Genomic DNA, 23,031 nt, shown 5'->3' on the forward strand with positions numbered 1-23,031 from the left:
TTATTTTTCTTTTGGTGTAAAATACAGTAAAGCCGAGAAGGACTGTGAGCTGATCATGGATAGCAACTAAACTCCAGGAAGAGAAATAAAGCTCATTTGAGCTTTCCTCTGGTTTACAGAGGAGGCATTACATTTGCAACTATTTGACAAAGTCCTGCTTGACACAAAGTGCCATCTTTTCCTTCATAACCAGGAAAGAAGAATTCCTCTAATACTATCAAACCCACAGTCAGCTAAAGCTGGGCACTCAGGTCCCATTCACCCTGTCTTCAAAACCAAAAAGCACAGATGCTGTGCTGCCGTCTCTTGGCTGTGTTGAAAGGTTGGAACCTGCGAAGGATGATGCCAAGTGACGGGACAGACCAAGCAGGTTTTGCTGTGCCCTTGCAGGTCATGGTAGGTTTGTAGCCACCAACGCAAGCGCAATAAGCTGGAATTACAGGTACTGCTGCACACTTGAGCAGTTGGAGTGAAAGTGATTCTCAATTTTTCTACTTTTTTTGGTCTGAAAAAAAGGATTATTTTTGGTTTTTCTTTCCCCAGAACATCCATATCAGTATCTACTTAACCCTCAGTGTGCGCTCGGTGAACTGCTAGGGTTTATGGAATCCGTGCTGTAGCCCGATCCATGCACTCAGTGAAATGATCCAGGGTGGGAGTTTTACTTTACTGGAAACACTTGCAGTGACCATCTCTGCTGTTTCACTAATGTGGTTAATTTGCTGTTTTCCCAAATAGCTCACAGATGAGTTTTTAAAGTCTTCAAACATTGCATTGTTAGAAAATGCAGGTTTTGCAAGAAACGTAAAAATTTCTCCAGCTATCAATATGCGGGTCTTGTGAGTAATAAGAAGGAAAAAAGCCAGCAAATAACCACTTGATGGAAATTCCAGGGCTCTGGATTGATTGAGGAGGTGTGTGGACCTAGTGCCTCGTGTGGGCTATCAGACCTGGATCCCTCCTTGCCCCCGCTCCAGAATAACCCCTTCCCCCCCAGATCCCCATTTTATCATACAGGTTAAGCCAGCTAACAACAACCCTGGCACAGTTACACAATGAAGAAAAATATATTCAAAAGACTCATGCAATATTTAAAAAAAATCAAATAAAAATAAATAGGTATCAGAAGGGTTTTAAAAAGGAAAGAGAAGGAATGCATTGTTAGAAACACAAGCTTACCAGCACATACAATGCATTGTATTTCATTGAACTTGGGAGAGTTTCTGCAGACCACGTTATGTAAATGCATTGTTCAATCTAAGGTAAGGATTGTGTTTAGTGGGTTTAAAATGACAGTATATAGCTCCACATCTCGCATGGAAAAAGAGGAAAATATATGCTGAGAGCCTGTTGCTGCTCCGTGTGTTTCAAAACAGGAGCGCAGGGGAAGCAGATGCCTTAACAAGCAATAGAGGAGGGGGAGGGTGCATACTTCAGCATATCTAGTAGATTTTCTATATACACTGTCCTTTTAACTATAGGAGAAATTGATACTGAGCATGTGCGATGAAGAGAAAGCTGGCAATGTGGGTGTGAGGGATGGGTGAAGAAAGGGAATGAGGGGGTGTGGCATCTCAATCAAGATTAAAACGAAACTGATAAAGCAGCATATGGACCGGATAACAAATCAAAAAGCATGTTTATCCACTGAAGGAACTGGTTAATGGAGACTGCCAGCACGTTGCCATGGAAACACTGACTGTTGGCGCTGCACCATCTCATACCTTATCCAATACATTCCTGGTTGTTGGTAGTAGTCCAAAGACCCTGATCTCTTGATGGTAAACCCGTGGTCCAGCTGAGCAGAGAGAAACGGGGCAACTCAGTGGATCGACATTAGGCTAAAGAATTCAGACTCCAGAGCAAGCTGTTCCTTATTTAGTGCATATTTACTGTTTTCACTTTCAGAAGGCACTTCTCTAACATCCTAAAGCTATGTACCAGAGACGAAAAGCAAAAAAAAAGTAAAGAAATAAAAGAAAAAGATACTAACTCTAGATTCAGTCTTGCTAAATTAGAAGCCGATTTATTCAAACTAAAATGGAGTTTGTGAAATAGGTTACTTAATGCATAATGCATTCATTTAAAAGTCTGACAAATATCTTGTTACCTCCAAAGACAGAAGTGCCCTTTTAAGTTGCACATACCAGTAATGGAAAATTATCTTTTGCAATTAAACTGTGAGGTTTAATAATTTAAAAAAAAATGCAGTGCAACCATCCCAAGGAACAGGCTAGACAGACTACACAAGGCTTAAATTAGACTGCTTCATAATCATGGAATGTGTAAAGATGAAAAGAATCAGGTTTTGATACCCCATCAATCATGGTAATTCATTTCTAAAAATGCGTTAACCTTGGAGAGGAGGACTACTCAGAGCCATGAATAACATTGTTTATCATTTCAGCTTACACCTCATGCTCAAAAAGATAACAGTACAAAACTATTCGGTTTAAAATTGCACCAATTAAAGTCAAAATAGAAATTAACTTAACATCGTGTCCAGGAAAGCGTGCTCATGATATTACTTAAGGAATACAGATCTTTTAGGTTTAATTTATCATTATCAGAATCGTGTGCATAGGAACAAAGAAAATGTGTTGTTTTCTCTAACCCTTCTGTGCTGCACTAACAGACGGTGGAGACATCATTTAGCTGAGTTAAATAAAAATTTAGGGGAAAATATCTTGAGGGAGACACTTCGCCTGCTTTAAAATTGTTAGTTGTGATGATGTTCACATTTTACCCTATGAAGAGAAAAGGCCATTTTGTGCTTCACTAAGAACGTGGCATATATTTCCAATACTGACGACTATTTTGAATTCTAAATTCAGTAAAGCAGTTCAACGCATTTCCAGTTACCAACCACTCCAAGGGTAGCTAGGACCTAACTGCAAATTTAATTTTTTCTTGATGACTCCCCTGCAAGCGTAGAATTTAATAATTTATTCCATTTTGTTAAAACAATGCCACTTGCATCTTATTTAGAATTATTTAAAGGACGTTTCCTGTTTAAACGCAGAACCTTGTACCGAGTTAATTTGCTGTTGGCTTAACTACACTGGTCTGTTATTGCCATCTACTGGCTTCCTTGTATGCTGCACATAAAATACACAAAAGGGGTGTTTTTTCTTAAAAAGCAGATCAAAAATATTGCCCTACAGTCGAAGAGCTAAAAAGTAATAGAGAAAAAAAACCAAAACAAAACCGGGGGAGTTGCTTCCTAACACGACCTGAAACAATTTTGTTGGCGTGGAACTGCTGCTGTGGGAAACCTGACTGTGGACAAGGGTACCAGGACAACACAGACAATAGATGGGATGTGACAGCCCAAGCACGGGTTCACCTTTAAGCCAAGCAAAACCCACAGACTAAACTTGGCTTCTCTTCCACATCACTCAAGAAATCCCACCGCTAAAAACGCTGCTTGGAACATGTGATTTTATGTTTAAACCGGCAGAATGCAGGGCAACAAGCCATCCACCACCTTGCCCTTGCCCGACTGCCAGCAGCGGCCCCACGTCGGTGTCCCCAGCCCACCCAGGGCTCTACAAGAGGCAGAGGGCTGCACCAACTTTCTGAGCAGCTTTTCTCTTTCCTGTCCTACTCAGTTCCTCTGAGTCTCCAGCTGGAGTTTACTCCCATTGCCAAGACAGAGACCTCATACAACCTTAAGAGAAGATTATCATTAATCTTTTCATCTGTCTTAACAATGGCAAAAATACAAGCACAGAAGTGACAACATACAGGCAAAGCTTTAACATTTCAGACAAGAATACAAACGATACTCGGTTCATACAAGGAATTACTGCACACTTCTGGATCGCAGAAGCATTCTGAAAAAAATTATTTTGGCTCTTGGTTGCTTGAGCCACTGTCACTAAAGCCCAGAGGGTACAGCCACAGGGTATTGTTCTGTGGCCAAGGAAAAACAAAAAAGAGGTGACACCCTTGGAGAATTGAAGGAAAAAAATGTATCCCCCAATTTTAAAAAGACTAGTAAAAAGTCTGGTTTCATGTTTTTACTGCAGTGTCTTTTATAAACACCATCCTGTAACTATAAAACACTGTTCTTATTGGAAAGCTGTATGAGAAACCTGATCCTGCAAATATTTTGGCACATGCTTAGCAGTTATGCGGCCACTTTGACACGGGCTGGAGGGGCACTAGCTCAGCCCCTGTCTGCTACAGAGACGGCACTCAATGTCTATGACAAGAGTTTAAGAATGGAGCATGAAAAGTGATCTTTCTCCTACGTATTCTCCCCGCAGCAATCAGAGTTTTTTAGGGGCTTGCTAATTCTCTTGCTGTTTTAAAAGCTAGCTCTCCAATTAAAATTTTGCTGGCAAAGCTATGTTGGTTTAAGGGAATTTTTTTTCCAACTGACATAGTTATGCTGGCAGAACTTTTAATGATGTATTAAGGTATCAACAGAAAAGTCTCTTTGCCTGTATAGCTAATTTTGTTAGGTGAATCATCTCTGCTACATCAGCAAAGGAACTACTTTGCTAGTCATGCACAACACGTTCATTATGGTAGTCTGTCCAAACTGACAAATCCTTTCAAATGTGGACAAACTCCAAGTCTGGACACATGCACAAACACTTGCAGGACGTCCCTACCCTGAATGGTCAGCTACAACTTTGAGGATTACCACATCAGCAAGGTTCAGACTTAAGTCTGTACCAAAGAGGGGTTCAATACAATGTATCTGGACGTCACTGAAGGAAGCAGCAGCCACGGCAGATGTCTGTAAAATACATGCGGCTTCAAACTTCCCCCCAGTCAAACTGACCACAAACGCTTCTTTAGAAAATTAGTTTTCATATTATAGTTTTAATTGGTGCATATGATAAATATTGCTTGAGATCTTTGAGGTGTGTTACTTCTTACCACTGAAGAAAACAGGCATATAATATCATACCAGTGTAAGGACAAATTAAGGACTAAATACCACAAATTAACTATCTCTGTAGATAAACAGAGTTATAAAACTTAAAATAATGCTATTAATTATCTGTTATACTCCTAAGTAAGCTATATAAATATATGCACATATTGACACATTTTCACACACACACACACACACACACACACAGACACAGATGTGTTATATAATATATAGAAGGCAACTCTGTATATTATATACACAAGCACTCTCTCAAAAAGTTACAGTAAACATACAAGCAGGCACAATAAAACAGTATTTTTGTAGAAAATACACTTAGTGCACGTCTTTAGTGCTGAACAATATGTTACAGCATCTGTACATACTTTGAAAATTTTAAATGTAGAGCAGTCTTTGTTAATAAGATTTACTTCAATAATATTAGAGATTGCACAGTTAAAGGAAGACCCCCAGATGTAAACCCCTGATGACATGCGTGTCAAATGTATATTGAATAAGCTTTCAAATGCAGAAACAACAATTAAAGGTTTTGTTGTTTTGCTTTTGGCTTTATTTTACTTATTAAATTAGTTTTGTAGAAAATAAAGGCAATTTCTTCTTAAAATCAAAGTTATTTAGCTTTCTGGAACATTACCAAATCGCTAAAGAAGTCTACACTTCTCCGTGTCTTCCAAGTTTTAGAAAATAACTGACACAAGCTAATCAAACCACTTTCTGAATTCTGTAAAAATATGCTAAACATTTCTACTTCATAGGCCAAGTTGATGGATTAATCATGCCAGAGTATGATGTTCACCCATAGAGATGATCACTAAAAATAATCTGTTAAATTTCCAAACACTAGAAAATAAATAAAAGCCATTAAGAATGTAATTAAACATATACGTGTGTCGTGTGTGTCGTTGTGTCCCCCCCGTCCCCCCCCCCCCCGATGTATAACGTTTTGCAGTGGAAAGACTCACTACAGTGCCTTTTTCATTACTCGATTGTCAAACTGCTGTAAACAATTCCTTGGCACAGCAACTGGGGCAAAGAAAAAAACAGAGGAGGGTGGGGAAATTAAAAACATAAAGGAGGCGAGGGGTGGATGAGGACAGAGGCATCATTTCTTGCTTTTAAGCTTTGAAGTCATTAGCGTGGAGGATCTGAACAGTAATTCTCATGGACAAGCGTGCTGGCAGTCCATTCGAAAGGAACACGGTTTCAGCTAGTCTATACAGAACATACCTGCATTTCAGATGAGCAATGGGTATGTGATGTTTTAGTTGTGGGAGAGTTGTTGCAGTATTATTGCTTAAAAATGGAAATAAATAAATGCTGACTATGTTAGCTGATGACTGAGAAAATCTAGGAAAAGCATGAGGAACAACTTGCTTCCATGTTGAGGACATTCAGGATTAGAAAGAGTAAAGAAAAAATATGAGAGGCACAGCTTGAAATTTTAAGTACTTATACCAAGTAACTTTGAGAGAGTATCCGTTTTGCTGCACAAACAGTTCACACCTGTGAGCCAGACTGCATGTGCTGAGCTGAGTTTACTTCATGCTGATTTAACTCACCACTGGAGGGGCTGAGCTGAGAAACATGAAAGTGGAAACAGTACAAGAAAGTGTACACGTGCAGTCACACCACCTGCAATTTATGGAAGCTGGGAATGAACACCGAGTAATCTGATATGGGAATGGTTATGTTTAACATGTCGCTTATTTTTAGTGACTATTTGGAGCATTAACATTACCATGAGTAATAAAAGCTTACAAACACAGGCAGATGTATTAAAAATGTGAAGGATGTGCATGTTACTATTCAATGGCATTAGTATGAAGAATCCCATAACACACTGAATTTATTCTGCGCACATGTATATCTAATACACGTGTTCATTTTGGGGAAAAAATACAAATGTATGCAATGTATGCTACACTGAGGATGCCATTGAAACCTCGGTAAAGCTTGGTCAAAAGTTTGGTCAAGCTTGGTTTCAGAACCTGGAATGCCTAGGTTGGAATTGCAAGATGACAGAAGGCAGCAAGGAGCTCCATTAATTCTTTACACAGTTAAGTCCTTCTGCCTAAAAGGAAGCAGTGTGCATGTGGCAGTACAGTAAAATGCTGCTGCTCAGCTAAATCTGAAGTGGCTAGATCTGTATCAACCATGAAGGTAGAAGCGAGGCATCATAGTGCCCTTTGACATCTTCAGAGAAGAGCAGCTGCGACTGCCATACAGATTTTCTGTTACGGGTTTGGAGCAACTTCCATTTTAAAGTGCTGCTGTCTTTCTGCTCCAACCTCTGTACGGCCTCAACCCATGTGATGATCCTGCCGCCAAGCAAAATGTCATGATCCCATTGTTCAGATTGTTGAATCTACATTGGAGTTAGGTCCACTGATCTTCTGGTAAGATGTGGAAGTGTGTGTACAGTTATATCTCCCAGGGCTGCTAATGTGACTCGCAAGGGGAACCAATGGAGAAATTGTGCAGAATACCAGTCTAACGACATTTATATTAATAAAATGCTAGAATTATCTGAAAAATTAACCCTCTCTGGTTTTTTTTTGGTGGCATGTCCTAAACACACACTGTCTTGTGGGCACATAAATGTTAGTTTTTCGGCTGTGTATTTCAGATGCTTACTGCTATGACAGAAACTCCAGCTGCTGTGCTGTTCGGTTTAGGGCCTGTGTTGAAATGCTTCTTTATCTTCCCAGCTACCGAGAGCTGATGTTCGTTCTCTGGAAGGCCATCGTCCTGCAGAGAAATAGAGCAAAATAAAACTTCAGAGAGAAAAGGTGAAATAAAGGAATTGTGAGGTGATTCTGATAGAACCTGTCAATATAGAAAAGTTTACAAAAAGTTTGTAATGAAATATGGGTCAATCATTGTGTCCATCAATATATCTAAGGTATTTATAAGATGAACGTATGTCACGAACCAGCCTCTCCTTCTTTACCCAATATCTTACTCTCAAATTTTAGGTCATGTTAGTTAATAAAAATGATTAAATATTTTATTATTCTTTCTGCCACGTCTTAACTACCCCCGCTCAGTTATTTTTGGGTTCATTAATATTTCAAAGCTTGGTAAACTCAGATCTGTTTATGAGTCCGTCTACGCATCACATAAATTTAAAGATAATGACCTCAAAAGTAGAAAGCACCCAAAAGATTAAAGAAACCAGAGGCCCTGTTTTGGTAAGATGCAGGAAAGGCTCTCCAAAAGCCTTGAGAGACACCTCTAAGGTCCATGTCTTGTTGTAAAAGTTACAAACTCAGACACTATGGGGTTGTGTGAATATTGCAGCCATGGCTCAGTGAGCCCCAGTGCAAGGAAACTCAGGCAAGATGGGAGGTCAGGCATGCCCTGGATGAGACCCTCGGGACAGTTGACTGTGAGACCTCATCAGTATCAGGACGTATCATTGCCTATGTCTGCAGGCCAGCTTAGGTGTGGGCTCACGGCTTGCTGTAGCATTCCCCCCGGTCTATGACTGTACCATACCAGAATCATAGTTAAACAAAGTCACCTCTGCAGATCAAATCTCTGACTGACTGAGAACAAGGGACTGCAATTCCTTCCCCCAGTCCCAAGGCACGTAAGCCTGGGATGCTGTGGGGAAAGGACAGGCAGAGGCACAGACTGCCTGGGAAAGCAGCTGGACCCGGCTGTGGGTAGCCTCATTGTCCCTGCCAAAAGACACATGTTTTCAAGTTGATCTAACCTGAGGTAAAAGTAGGCACACAACTGTGTGCCCAGGCAGAGGCAGACACGTGTTCTGCTGTCACATGCACCAGGCAAGCTAGCTGCCATGCAGCTGGGCTGGGAGGTGCCTCCTCCCAGCTGGGGCATCCTGCTTCCCAGAGCAAACCTGTCAGTCTGCACCTAGCCACGCAGGCATCCTTGATGCTGAAGTGAAACCCTACCAGAAAGAAGTGAGTTTGCAGTTTTGCACAAGTCAGCAGGTTGAATTCAAGCCCAAGAGAATAAAGTTCTTTTAGAAATTGCAATTAAGATCCTTATGCCTGAAAACAGTGCAAAAAGTCTCCACTGGGTGAGACTTCTCTGCTGGCAGAATATGCAGGATTTCAGCTAACAACAAGTAGAATAGGCAACAAAATGCAGAATATGCAGCTTATCAGGTCACTGGCCATCCACAACGGTCATCCCAAGCTGGTACTGCATGGTATGTGTAGCTATAAAAGTTTAAAAAGTTCTTAAACTCCACTTAAGCAAAATCCTAGCAGAATACAGGCAAACAAGAGACAAGATCACAATACAAAGAGATGACAGACACTTTTTTTTTCTGGCTTTGCAGCAATTCTGAGTGCGCTCAAAGAGTTACAGAATTGCTGCAGTAAATCATGAGTTCAGTGAGCATATGGGAATTTTAGGGAGGTTGGTTGGGGTTTGTTATTTATTTAGCTTGGGGAGTTTGTGTTTAGAGATCCCTCACTCACCCCTTAACAAAATGTCTCGGCTGGCAAAATATGGTCAAGTGCACACAGCTGCAAAACACAAAACAAAACAATACAACCCAGTAGCTGATTATTGTCTAGCACCAGGGAGTCTTGGCTCGGTGGTATATGACCCCTAAAAATAACCTGCTTTCTGCTGACCTTGCCTTTCCCAGAAGAAAGCTAGTCTGTAAAGTGTACTCTTCTTCACTGGAGGGGGTGAGGGGGGGAAATAAAATAATTCTCTTGGCTTTCTTGATATGAAAGCCTGCCAAACGTGCATGTCATCTTGTCAAAAGACTAAAATATGGAAAAGACAATAGTTACCAAGACTGTGTAATATTTTATTGGTGAAGGACTGCACCCACAATTCCAGTGCAACATGCCAGAGACACGTAGTTTGGGCTCCAGCCTTTAGATGAAATATCTTCCAGCTCAATGTAAGATGCGGCATAGGGATACACGGATTACTCTATCGTTATTAAATTTTCTTACTACTGTTGCTGCTACCTGATGTTTAGTAGTTATCTTTTTTTATTATTACTTATATTTTTATTCCAACATGCTTTATAAACAAGCTAATATATATTAGCTGGCTCCTGGAATCACTTCAGCCACCAATAAAATAGATGGATATTGAAGGTGAGAGATGGTAACTGTTTAACTACATAAAAAACAAACTGCTTTGCAGTTTAAAAAGGCAAGAAGTGAAAAAACCCCACCATCAGATTCACCAGAATCAGCAGGGTAAGCTGTAGAATTGGAGAAAAAGCTAAACACTGCTGACAAGAATTTCATCAGGTTGCTGTAATGGGAAGGATGTCAGACCCCAATGAGGTTAACTGTTCCTTTTCCCTATTTTAACATTAGGAACTACTTCTTGCAGTGGGTTAGGATCACAGAATTTCATCTCAGCTTTAGCAATCAGGACAAGATCTTTTAAAGTTGATGAGTGATTTTTGGTGCTCAACTCATGAGTTTCAGAAAATGTTGACTGCTGATGCTGTGAAAGAAGCGCTCTCTTGAGCACATTTCAGAAGTTTAGCAGTCAAAATCCATTGATGATTTCAAAACTCTGGTTCAGAATTTGAGTTTTCACCTGGACAATGTAAACTGCTTGGGATCTTAAGATGCCTTTTTTTTTTTTTTTTTTAAATCAACTTCCACAAAATAGGTTTCATGATCTATTTGCAAGAAATCAAAATGAAATTAAAAATAAGAGGCAGAGCCTTGGTGTCATTTGAGTAACTAGTAAACACTGTTTTCATATTTGCATTGTTCTCTATGGCATGAGACACTGCCACTCAAAGAAAAAAGAAGTGTTAAAAAGATGGAATGAAGTTCAGGATTCCCAAACTCCTACTGCCCTGAAGCACTCAGATCCTTTTTACAAGAGCTTTACTTTCAAAGTCTAAAGGCATGAGATGAATAGGTCATTATATAAATAACAGCAGAAAATTAGAGAAAATAGAAGTACTGGAAAAGTTTTTGGACTCTTTCCTTTAAGGATTACAAGGAAATTTTTCTTTGAGCAGTGTCCTAGGGTGTAACCAAAAGTAGTGCAGCTGCCAAATAAGAAATGTCTTTTAAAATTAAGTTCCTCACAAATACTCAGCTTATTACTACTTATTGCTTGGTTACTCATTTCTTTTGCACACAGATTTCCAAGGCAGACATGGTTAAGGAAATATGTAAAAGCTCCAGTTTCCCTAATGCTTTTTAGGCTGGTGTGTGCCATCTTCCTCCTCCAGCATCAACATACAACAATTAGTATTGATTATTTTAACAGAGAAGGGTTTACAGAATGCAGTCCATCCCTTTCAGCATCCACTGCTCAGTGCAGCATTAGAAAATATTTACTACTTATACAACAAAAAGAGAGTAAGTTTGTCCTGTAATTTGTAGAGTATAAATCAGATTCTCAATATCACCAATGTTTAAAATGCCAGACCTCAATCTTCCAGCCTCTTTTATAATTCTTTGGTTTTGCAAAGAATTTGAGCAGGTAAAGAAAGGAAAGAGCTGGGGTCCCTGTAGGGGAAGTATAAACCGATGGATTTGTTTCCAAGCCTAAGTGTACTGCATAGGAAAGACAAATCCAAATAAACTACATGGAGGGGGCAAGGAAATGCTGCTGAACTTCATTTAGAATTCAAGATCTCCATCTGTGGCAGTGGCACATTGCCAACATCTTTTCAGGTTTTGTTTTTTTTGAATTGAAAACAGCTGGGATATTATTGACATAGGAACTGCTTTACTGGTCTGACTTTCACCATAACAACTTTTGCAGTTTCCAAGAGGATTCCAGCTATTTTTATGGCAAAAACTGAAACTGAAATGAGGGTTGGCTCCTACTGAAGCTGTCAAAGCACATTCCAGGAATCTCAGCAATTTACCAAGTAATCACATAGTAAGCAGCTATAAAGTAGAATGGTTATTTACAATCTACAAAATGGTTTTATACAGTGTAAGCAGTTACAACACTTCTATCAAAGGTTTGATCAAAGAGAGAAAATGTTTTTTAAAATTGTCAAAGAAAACACATGCCTGCTTTTCAAGCCAGCTGTCCTATCCAGTATTTTAGCTGCAAGTTTACCACTCTATGAATAGGTTCAGAACTGAAATAAGAAAAGGGAAAGTAAAGTCTGGCATTTGATGCCATGGAAAAGTATTTAAACAGGTCATCTGGGAAAATGGAGTGTTAGGTGAAAACTTCACGTGCCATTTCTTCTCAGAAAGATAGTATTTTATGAAAGTTGCAGGGCAGAGCCTTTTATAAACAGGGATGAGTACTACCATAATTCCCTGTCCTGAAGCTGGGAAAATGAGGTACAGGGAAGTGGTGTGACAGACTTGAAGCTGCTCAGGCAGGTGATGGTTTGGGGATGTGAGTTTGGATCTGACACCAGCGCATCATTCTGCCTCTGTACACAAGCAGGCTGTCCCTGCTAGGCTGCCTACTGTGTACTTCCCAGCCTTACTTCAGTGAAGTGTCCTTTTTCACGAAAGCATTTAAGCACCTGTTTCAACCCAGCCGTGTTCTTATTTCTCCTGAAGTGAACTAGGATTTTAGTGCCATATAGTTAATTTTATGCCTACTATTAAACGCTTCCATGTGTGATGCCTAGGATGCTAGGAACGACATTTGGAATGAGCTCAAGCACTTTCCTGAACTGGTCCCAGTGCTGGCCTTTATTTTTCCAGAAAAAATATCTGGAGGATACATATGAGAATTCAAAAGAGGTTTTGATCTGCATCATGAACTATTGTTAGCATATTGCTGAAAACAAAACACTGATTCGTCTCAGCTGCTAAAAGCAGCAATTGGACAGAAAGGAAGAAATTACAGAACTGTCATAGAATATTTGTTTCATGTATTTATGGACAGAACTGCTACAGGTTTTGATTGCAAAGAAGTATAATTAGCATAAAACTATGAGAACTGCAGCAAGTGTAGTAGAGCTAGACCAAAGGTGAATTGAACACAGTATCTTGTTTCCAACAGTGTACTGTAGTCACAGTTCATGAAATAGTACATTTAACGAAAACAAGTAGTTCTTGAACTTTCCGTGGTATATCCTCCAGTTTCTGCCAGCCAAGTACTTAAGAACTTTGTGAGCCAAGAGTTGTATCCAGACCACCATATTTAAGAGGCACCAATGGGCTCATCCTCCAAAAATGTATTGAACTCCCTTTTAAATCCATTTAAGTCTCTGCAGTATCCTCTACAGTATCCACATTTTAACTTATTGCACAGAAAACCGAGAATTTGCCACGGTGCTTCAGAAAACAGAGCTCAAGTTTGGTTAGCGGAGCTCCGGAGTGTCAAAAGACTTTAGCCCTCAGCCCCTTTCCCTGTCACTTCCCATCAGCAGGCACTAGCGAGGGCAGGGAGCAGACCACGTCACCTGCACACCATCACCATCACTTTACTGGCAAAGAGCTGCACCTTTTCTTCTTAATACATCTCACTAAAATGGCTTCCTGAAATATATCATGGTGTAACTGAAGCCAAAAAGAAAAAAAAAATGTCTCCAGGGGGAGCATTAACAGTTCCAACGTGTTTTTTCAGAAAAAGAAGAGTAGTGACCACATCCTTACGTGGTCCAAACAAGTGACGGTTCAGTAACCTCAGCAGCAGTGTGCAGACTGACACTGCGGGTGACCTGTTCTCTCTGCAGCTTCTGATCAGTCACTTCCATCTCTTCCTCAGCTGCACTCCAGAAATCCCCACTCGTTCTCCTCCCATGGAGACAGAGAGACACCTCACTCACCAAAAGTCAGTATAAACTGTGACAGAATACTATGTCCAAGGACAGTACCTGGCAGCAAGGAAAATTAGTATTTCAGCTGCTTAAATGTTACCTTAAAAAATGAAAATATTTTCATCAGACATTGTCCTGGATCCTTGCACCCTTTGTACACTGCAGAACTGCTCTGCATGATAATATTTACAATTTAAAAAAAAATTGTTTGGGCAACAAGGGAGCCTCCAAGACTAAAGCATATACTTAGGAAACACTTAACTATTCTGGGCTACATGGAGGACACTTTCATAAAAAAAGATTAACATTTTTAATAAAAAACATTAAGTTACTATATATTTGAATTTTAGAATAGTGAGTAGAAAAAGATTTTGGAGGACTGTGCACTGAAACTTGCAAGAAACACAACAAAACATTATTTGTTCCTCCTTTTGTCTTTTTTCTCTGCTCATCCCATTTGTACTTTTCTCAGTCTTCCCTTCTGAATTTGAATCTGGATTTTCTCTAATTTTTCTTTCTTGTCATCCAAGTATTTTAAGACATATTAAATAGTCTGAAATAATTAACAAATATTAAGTAGTGTCCTTGTCTCAACATTAATTATAGAGAAATCTCTTTATTCTCTGCCAAATTTATCTCTATGCCATCTCACTGATTACCACTTTTATGGCAAATGTCCAGTCGCTTAGAGACAAGCCAGGATACATAAATAGCTATTTCATGGTAACTAAGATTAAATGGATATGGCTGCACATAAATATATATATATATTTCAACGTCAGAAGCTAAATATGATTCTAAAGGTTTCCCTGTTTCATGCTGGATCAAGTAGGCTTAACACCAAGAGCTATATTTCAATAGCTCTTAATCATGACTGTCAGATTTTTGAGTCCATCTGAACTTAGGAGAGCAAAATGTGTCACTGAACCTGCAAGCTGATTGTTAGAGGTATAAATTTGTCAAGTGTGGTTGAGATTTGTTGAAAACCTGGCCCAAAATATTTCAGAGAAAATGTAGCTGAGCATGCATAAAATAGTGAATACTTCAAGGTACGCATGATATACTAAATCAGCCTGTAACGCAGCTTATTTCCAGTTAAATCTCTGGCATTTTTAGAATGTGCTGGCTCCAAAAGGGCATAGAAAGGACGACAGAAAAGAGCTCAAAGGTGCCAAGCTACAAGCAGCATCTATAAGCCTCAAAATACTTACATTGACCCATGGATGCTCAAGAACTTGCAAGGCTGAGAATCGCAGATCTACATCCACTTGAAGCATCATTGTGATAAGTTCCTGAGAAATGGAATACAGGGCCAAATTTAAAGAGCAGGTTTAAAGAAGAAATCAACATTTAATTCACAAAAGTGCTTTTCAATTGATTATGTAAGAGTGCTTAATAAGAGAGTGAACTACCAATTGCAGAAATACATTGATTATTAAAAAAAGGCACAAATATGAATTGCTGAACTTCAAGCTGAATTTTTAAATCAGTATCTAGCAACACCTTGAAAAGCTAGAAGACAGCTCGGAGTTACACCTGTGTATCCACTGTTTAAGAGAAAAACACTTAATGCATAATGTACAAAACAGATGGTAGCATGAAATTAGGTTAGCTTCCCATTAAGAAAAAGCTAATTCTTCTGTAAGAAAAAACCCAGCAAATCTAGAATTTTACTTTAAGCTTTTGTATAAATGACATAGAAGATATTAAAAACCCAAACACTTAAAAATATTATTTTTCTTCTTGTGATTTCCTCTGCAATTACACAGTTTTCAACTAGAATGTAAATATACAACTAATTCCACCAGAGTGGAGTGCACAGGAAACAGCATGGCAGTATGACAGCAAATAAAGAGGTATCACCAAAGACAAAAGTTAATAGCTTTTAGCAACAAAGAGAAGTTAAATGAATAGGTTAATGCTTCAAAACAGAAAATTTGGACTGAACTATTTGGAAGAAGGTGTTTCACAGGAGGCCACCATTGGCAAAGGACTTGCAGAGTTCTCATTAATGATGCTATGAAATAAAGCCTGCTACACACAACAACGTGGTTCCTCCAACTCTATGACTGTATCTCATTCATTAACCTCGTTAGTTAACAGGCTAAAATGCTAGTCCTGATCACCCTCCACATATCTGTAAAAGCAGAATGTAACTCTCCAAAGAATGGAGATTCAGAATGTGAATGCTACTCTCATTAAATTTGGAGGTGGATGCAGGTAATTTTGTTTTGGTGATTAATTAAACACTGTCACACTGAAAGAAACAGGAAGACACTTTTGCCTAGATTTGCCTTACAGGCTACAGAAGTAAACTGGCAGAAATTAAACACCTACCTACCTGCAGGATCACCATATGAATAGTTTTACGGCTTTGGCATGTTTTGGTGTTTTGGGTTTGTGTGGTTTTTTTACATACACATATGTATTATCTCTCTCTATCTCTCTCTCTCTCTAATTTTTACACATGACCATTGTGAATGCCAGATCCCTAGAAAATCTGTGACTTAAACTGCTGCTCCAGTGCACTAATGAGAGTTAAAACCCCTTGATCTGCTTTGAAAGTGTAATGATTACTGTCAGGATCTGTACTTGAAAAGGATTTGTGTCTGCCTTAGCACACCTTGAGCTCTATGTCCTTTGTGCCATGTACCAAAAGGCTACACCATGAACTGGTGGCTGGAACCAGTCTGTGTTTCATACGACCCTGACAACAATAAGGAGTTACAGGTAATGTGAGGCCTGTTTTTTTGGAATAAAGAAACAACAGACATATCATCTAATGGATTAATAAGAGGAAAACAGCCTCCCTATAATATTATTACATAATATTCAAAGGCTTCAGGTTGGTACCTGGTCCCCATCATAAGTACATATAAAGAAAGTACAGTCCCAAGGAGCTTTCAAGCTAAGAAGTGCAGGTCAAGCAAAATTACTCAAAATTTTTCTTGATCAGTAAAGGCTGCTGGTGCCTCTGGTGTGTGAGACATCATATAGAGACAGGGTCCATTTCAGAACCACCTGGAGTCTAACAGACAGTGATCATATGACAACATACTTGGTGACCCAGAGGAATTTATAGGTGTAGCAGGGAAGTGTGAGACATGTCAAATACAGTACTGTGAAAGAACAACATGCATTAAATACTGGCACTGGGAGTAATATTGGAAAAGAGAGTATCATCAACTATAAAACCCACCTTTGCAGAGTCAGAAACGTTGTCCCAATACGGAGATGGAAAATCCACCTGTCCCATCAAAATCTGATCAAAAAGCACTTCTTGGTCATCTCCACTTCTGTAAAGTAAAAACCAAACAAAACCAACAAAAAAATCCACAAAGATTATTTCCAAAGCTGGTTTCAATAGGCTGCTTCAAATTGCTTTTAATTGGCAATCTCTTAGTATGCTTTTGGAAGCTGTTGATTCCCCTCAGGCGTGCAACCAAGGGTGTGAATAGTAAGATCATAAAACAAAGTGCATTGGTACATTCTTTCTGAGGTAACCTGCTTGTCTTTAGGATTGTCAATAACTTTGCAATTGCTCTGAGGGAGAGAAATGATCTGATGTCCTTATTAAGTGGCTTACATTTTAATTACCTTTTACTGACCACAAAGTATGTCGTATTTGGTCCATGAAAGAAGATGCTTATTTCACTGTGTATTTTAAACATCAGGCAAAGGCACCCAGAACCCATAATGGAGGCTCTTGTTTTGTAATGCAATGAAGTTTAAACTAAAATAAACAAACATGAGACAGACATTTTACAGTAAAATCACAGACTTTTATGGGGCTTGTGTAAATTACTGTGCAGAGCACAGGAAAACCCAAACTCTACGAGCAGAGAACTTTTTCCAGTGGGAATCTCTGTGCTTCATGCAAAGGCAGCACAGTGATCAATTCATAGAACAAGGACGGTTGAATAGATTGGTCCATACCCACGGAACGGAGGAAAACCACAGAGCAGGATGTAAGTAATCACACCCGCTGCCCAGATGTCCACCTTCAAGCCATATCTAGAAGTGTGAGAGACATGGTTAGAGACATCCAACTCCTATGAACTACAGTGCAAGAACAGAGGAAACATTTTCAGAATTATTCACAGTTTCTTATATACTCTCATCTGAACTTTCTCTGTGTCCTTCCTACCTATCCTAATTCTGCTTTCAAATCTTTTTTACATTTACATCTTAAAACTACATTAGATCAAAATGTAGGAGTGCACAGAAGACGTTGTGCTGTATTCCTGAGTTAGAAGTGATGCCTACCAACATGAAGCCTGCAAAGGTGACAAAGGCTGCTCAAGCCAGCAGGCGTTTACTCTGTGGAACAGATCAGAAGAGGACAGTGTGTGATAATGAAATAAAATTAAGTGAATGGTAATTAGCAGTCTCTGGGGACAGCTTAAGAATTATTTTTATTGTATCTGAAAATGGCTTCTTTGTGAGTGAGTGTTAAGCTGAGAAGGTTGGGGGCAACTTGACACAACTCCAAAGCTGTCCTTCGTTTGGACAAGATAGCCTCTGGAGGCCCCTTCCAACTAAATTGTTCTACGAGCCATGATTCTGCATCATACCCAAGCAAAAGCAGCATAAAAGTCTTTACTGCAAGAACTCCTGTCTGGCATACTGGCGAGAACAACCTCCACTGTGTACACACCAGTGAATCGTCACTAGAAGTGATTTACCCAGTTTCAGCAATGATTTCTGGAGCTACATATGTTGGGGTGCCACAAACAGTATAGAGAGGTCCATCCACAATTGTTGCTAGGCCAAAGTCTCCTAGCTTCAGGGACTTGCTTCCATCTTGGTGTTCATAAACCTAAATCAGGAGGAAAATTCAAAGGTTTAATGCAATACCGTCAAGGTAACTACTGTATCATTTACTAACTGCCTGAAGTGTTCCTTCTAATTTACAGTCTTTTTTCTTCTCCTTACTAACAACATACTTCTCTGCATGCTTTGAAAATTCACAGACAATTTGGACAACTTCCCTTGCATGTAGTCAGGGTGTCTGGGAAGAACTTACCTTGCTACCTGGCCAACAAAGGACATACTACTTGCTAGAAGCTAAAGCTCAGAAGCAAAGGTCTGACCTTCCAGTAGTGACGTTCCTAGCTCAACTCCCCATTGACAGCCGATACACAGTGTAGGGTTTTGGAGTTTGTTCCTTTAACTTCCACAGAGCTTAAAGGCTTGCACAGGAATTTCAGCTTCTTAGATAATGCAGCAGCGACTGCACTGATAGCAGCAACAGATTCTTTGTGTGTTGAAGTCATGAGACACAACTGTGGCTGGACTATTTCACCTAGCAACACTATCCTCTTCTTGGATGACTGTTAAACTCCAATCAGTGACTTAGTGGTATGTTACCGTCATCATCAATGGACACAGGTAGGGCTATTAATGAGTATACAAGAAAATCCTGTGTTAAAACGGGGTCTTCACAGCAGCAACATGATCTTTCATGGGTTTTTATGGATGCAAATAGAGATTAAGATGCAGTCACAAGAAAAAAGCTAGAAACATCAGTAAAAAATACACATTTTTAAAAGCTGGCTTAATGCAAAGGAACAACCCTAAACCTGCAAACACTGAAAACTTACCAAAAAATGTTCAAAATCAAAACAGACTAAAATGCATCTAAATTAAACACTAGACTGTGAGTCTTTCTTTAATCCAGCTGCTGGTTTGGGTTCTTGCTTCTCATTTTGAAACCGTTTATGATGGAATTTAATGCTGTTAACCACAACAGCACCTTAAAAAATGGAAACAGTCTATAGGAGGCCTTTTTAAAGTATGTATGCATCACTATTATTTTGCAACCCGAATCAAAACTCCATGCAATCTGGCTCACCAGCAGTGATGTCCTGACAACAGTTAGCAGTAACACCGTGCAAAACCAGTCATACTTCACAATCAAAACCAAAATCATCCTTAATACCCATCTTGACCAGCTACTCCTACATCAAAAATCACATTTATCTACAACTGTTTGCAGAGGTAAATCCTAGATCTTTGTCTCACAAAAATACAATAAATTCTACAATGGACCCATGAACAGTTCACTTGGTGCAAAAATGAAATCTTGAAGTCTCTTGCCAATGTTTGCTACAGATCTGCTATAGCTCATAATAATTATTTTATACACCACCACCACCCAGTTTCTCCTGTTAGTTAGTCATGTCTAGAGAAAAAAAACCCTCTGTCCAGATGATACAGCCACAAGCAGACATTCAGAATACACAAATTTCTTCTCCTTTCCTTATGTTATTTTTATAATACAGCTGGACTTTAAGAGGACCAGCAATTTGATATGGATTCACATTTCTGTGTTACTAAGCCAGAAAAAAAGATAGGCTTATAGAAAAGCCCTGGAAAAAAAAGCAATTACGGTTTTATTAAAAACACAGATTGTTAAATACATCTGGTTGCTGAAACTAAAGAAAGTGCTCTCTGAAATGGCAGTAATAAATCTCATTTCAACAACAGTTTTAATTAAAGGCTATAGACTAGAGCTTTAAATATTCACTTGCTGAAAAATGTAAAGCGTGCACTTAGACATCAAGAGCTGAATCCGGTCTAATTAGCATCTCATATTCTATTTCATGCGGTTACCTTTTACAAAGCCCTCTCTAAGTTGTGTTAACTTAGTGAACCTTCATAAGTTCTTTCCTTTAACATACCACACCTTGTATGACTCATATATCCTAGAAATTAATTACGGAAGAGGCTCGTTTGGCAATATTTACCAATGCAGAAGGTTTGGTGCTGTGTGTTTTCTAGTATTTTGTCCCATCTGTTTCCAGGAACCACTTTCCTTGGAAAACTACTTCAGTTCACTTGTAAAACTGAAGAAAGTAACTTTTCCTCACCCTGTTATAACTCCATATAAAAAGAGCCCAATGTGAAGCTGTGGTATGTTACTTGCCAGTCAAGGAATGTGAAAGATAATTTAACGCTCATGTTATTCAGAACAAATGCTATATATGTTCTGCTGCATTTAAATACTGAAGGGCAATTAAAGAAATGGGGATTAGTGCAAATTACCCACTATGTAGTGCTTTCACTGTTTTAACTAAGCAATAAAACTTAGTAATTGTACAACACTAATTGAATGCAGCCACACATAATTGTGTGCCACCATATGTATCCTATTACTATAAAGACTGTCAGTATTTTCTAAGCTGCTCTTGTGATCGGTGCAGATGGCAACAGTCAGAGTTGTTCTCTAGGGTTTATTATATGGCTATAGAGACATCCCATGACTTGACAAAATAAACATGCTAAATAGCAGCAATTATGAAAAATGTTCCAATTAAAACATGGAAGATACTCTCTAGAGAACAAAAAAAGTGCTAACAAATCACAGGTATTCAGCATACCTTAAACTCTTGGACAGTTGACTGTTAGGTGGGCTTTGCATGCCTTGAGGATAATAAAGAATGTTTAAGGACTTACAAAAATAACCGGTGGTGCACACAGGACATTGAGACAGGTTCACACACCCCCAAGATTTATCAGCTGGGACTACAGCTGATAGCTCTATCACATATACAGCTGATAGCTATATGACACATCAGCCATAATCATAAAGTTACTTTTGGGAAAAAGGAAAAAAAAAACAAAGGAAAGACAGGAAGAGGAGAAAGGAAAAGCCCTCCCCAGAACTGAGAAGAGATGCAATAAGGAGGCTCCAGAGGACCATCCTTCTCTGGGTGTCCCCTCCAGAGCAGCACATTCCCCTTCACCCCTTGTATCTTCTTGCCTGCAGTAACTCTATAGCTTTTGTCAGGCCTTGCTCACACTACTTGTTGTTTTTTCCTGCTAACCGGGCTATTAGCCTTGGGGTATGTACTGATCCGGGCAGATGCTGCCCCCTCCCTAGTTAATTGCTCCACTCTCATTTGGGGCAGGTCTGTTATAGGCTCCCCTAAACCTAAAGCTACAACCCATGAGTAGCCTAAGGGCAGAGGGGAAAGGGCTGATTCTCACACCTATGACCAGGAGGACCTGCTGTAACAATACTACCAGGGTTTGCAGGTGCAAGGCCGTGACAGTAATAGCATGAAAGCAGCAGCACAAGCACAGCAAGGGAAAAATACTGACATGACCACTTAGGTGAAGGGTTACAGAGCTGCAAGCAAAAGGCAGGCTGCAGGAGGCAGGAAGGTCTTTAGCAACAGAAAGGCTAAGACCCATATGGCATTTTGCAAGTGTTTTATAAACGCCATGAAAATAACCCTAATTGCAGTCTTGTGATACAAGGAACTACCCATCCCATCCGACAAATAAGAGAATAAAAGTAGAAAGGTCAAGAGACACCGAGGCCGCAGACAGCCAGTGTCAGGGACAGGGTTAGAACTTGGGTAAGGTTGGTTGCAAAGGGTTCTTCTAAACCAGCGTTCATTCCTTTCCAGGACCTGATAAATTTTAGAGAATTAATGTAATTTGTGAATCAAGTGCTGGCTTTTGAGAGTTAGGATTCTGCAAGAGGTTAAGAGTTGCATCCTCGCTGCTCGGTATCAATATCAATGTAGGACCTTTACATATGCATAACTGGAAAAATGCAGCTACAATGCAAATGGTGTGATCATTCCTGGTAGTGGGTAATTACTAGGGACAGCTGGGTATAAAAATCTAATCCTCCCCCTGTTGCCCCCACCTCCTGCCTACTTTCCACTTTTCCCCAAAAAGCTTGTCTACTGTTAGAATTTAGGCATTTAGAGACATGTCAAGACAGCAGCAGGGCAAGCCTTGCCCCAGACCAAGCCCCTCCTGCACACTCCGAGTCACAGCATTAATGAACCCTGGCATGCGATTGCTATCACTTCTGCCTGCAGCCACCCACACCAGCACCAGGGTGGTGCTAATCAATCATTAGTGTCTAGTGAAACTGCCACCCATGTTCTTAGCAGATTCTGGAAAACAAGGACAGGCTACTTCCTCACCCAGAATTATAAAGGCACCTGCCACTAGAGTAAACTACTGCTAGTAGTAAACCACTCAACTGTAAAACTCCCACTCCCTGGAAGTTTAGTTAGATCTGCTTGAATCAAGATTCCCATAAATCCTCTTCAGTGTCAAGCAGGACTAAATACACTAAATCATGACAGAGAGCACACAGCTGAGAGAACTGATACTCCAGGTATCTTAAGCATTTTTTTATGGTTGCAGAATATATGGAAATTTGGGACATCTTGATACTGGAACATGACAGCAAATCTGGGAAAACTCAGAGAACAGTGAAATAACAGGGAGAAATTACTTTCTCAAAAAAGATAAAACAATATCAATTGGAGAACAAAAATTGCTGCATTCAAAAGTGCAAAATTCTCAGAAGAAGGACTTATTGCCAGGGTGTGTTTTTCATTGTCTTCAGTGGCGAGGGGTTCATACAGAGTCAGTC

General features: G+C 39.6%; 1 protein-coding gene across 3 annotated transcripts in view; it reads right to left on the reverse strand.

The window, feature by feature from the left end:
* Positions 1-23,031, reverse strand: part of DCLK1 (doublecortin like kinase 1) — a 255,169-nt gene that overhangs the window by 16,234 nt on the left and 215,904 nt on the right. For 2 of the 3 annotated variants that reach the window (XM_037376521.1, XM_037376523.1), the window contains 5 exons: positions 18,311-18,444; positions 17,562-17,639; positions 16,825-16,921; positions 14,837-14,917; positions 7,544-7,657 (listed from right to left, as the gene is read on the reverse strand). In XM_037376521.1, coding sequence (XP_037232418.1) covers positions 7,544-7,657; positions 14,837-14,917; positions 16,825-16,921; positions 17,562-17,639; positions 18,311-18,444 — 504 coding nt within the window. Of the gene's footprint in view, positions 1-1,724; positions 1,799-7,543; positions 7,658-14,836; positions 14,918-16,824; positions 16,922-17,561; positions 17,640-18,310; positions 18,445-23,031 lie in introns of all 3 variants that reach the window. The other variant, XM_037376522.1, reaches the window with a different exon arrangement.

Source organism: Falco rusticolus, chromosome 2 (genome assembly GCF_015220075.1).
Source record: "Falco rusticolus isolate bFalRus1 chromosome 2, bFalRus1.pri, whole genome shotgun sequence".
Taxonomy (NCBI): Eukaryota; Metazoa; Chordata; class Aves; order Falconiformes; family Falconidae; genus Falco; species Falco rusticolus.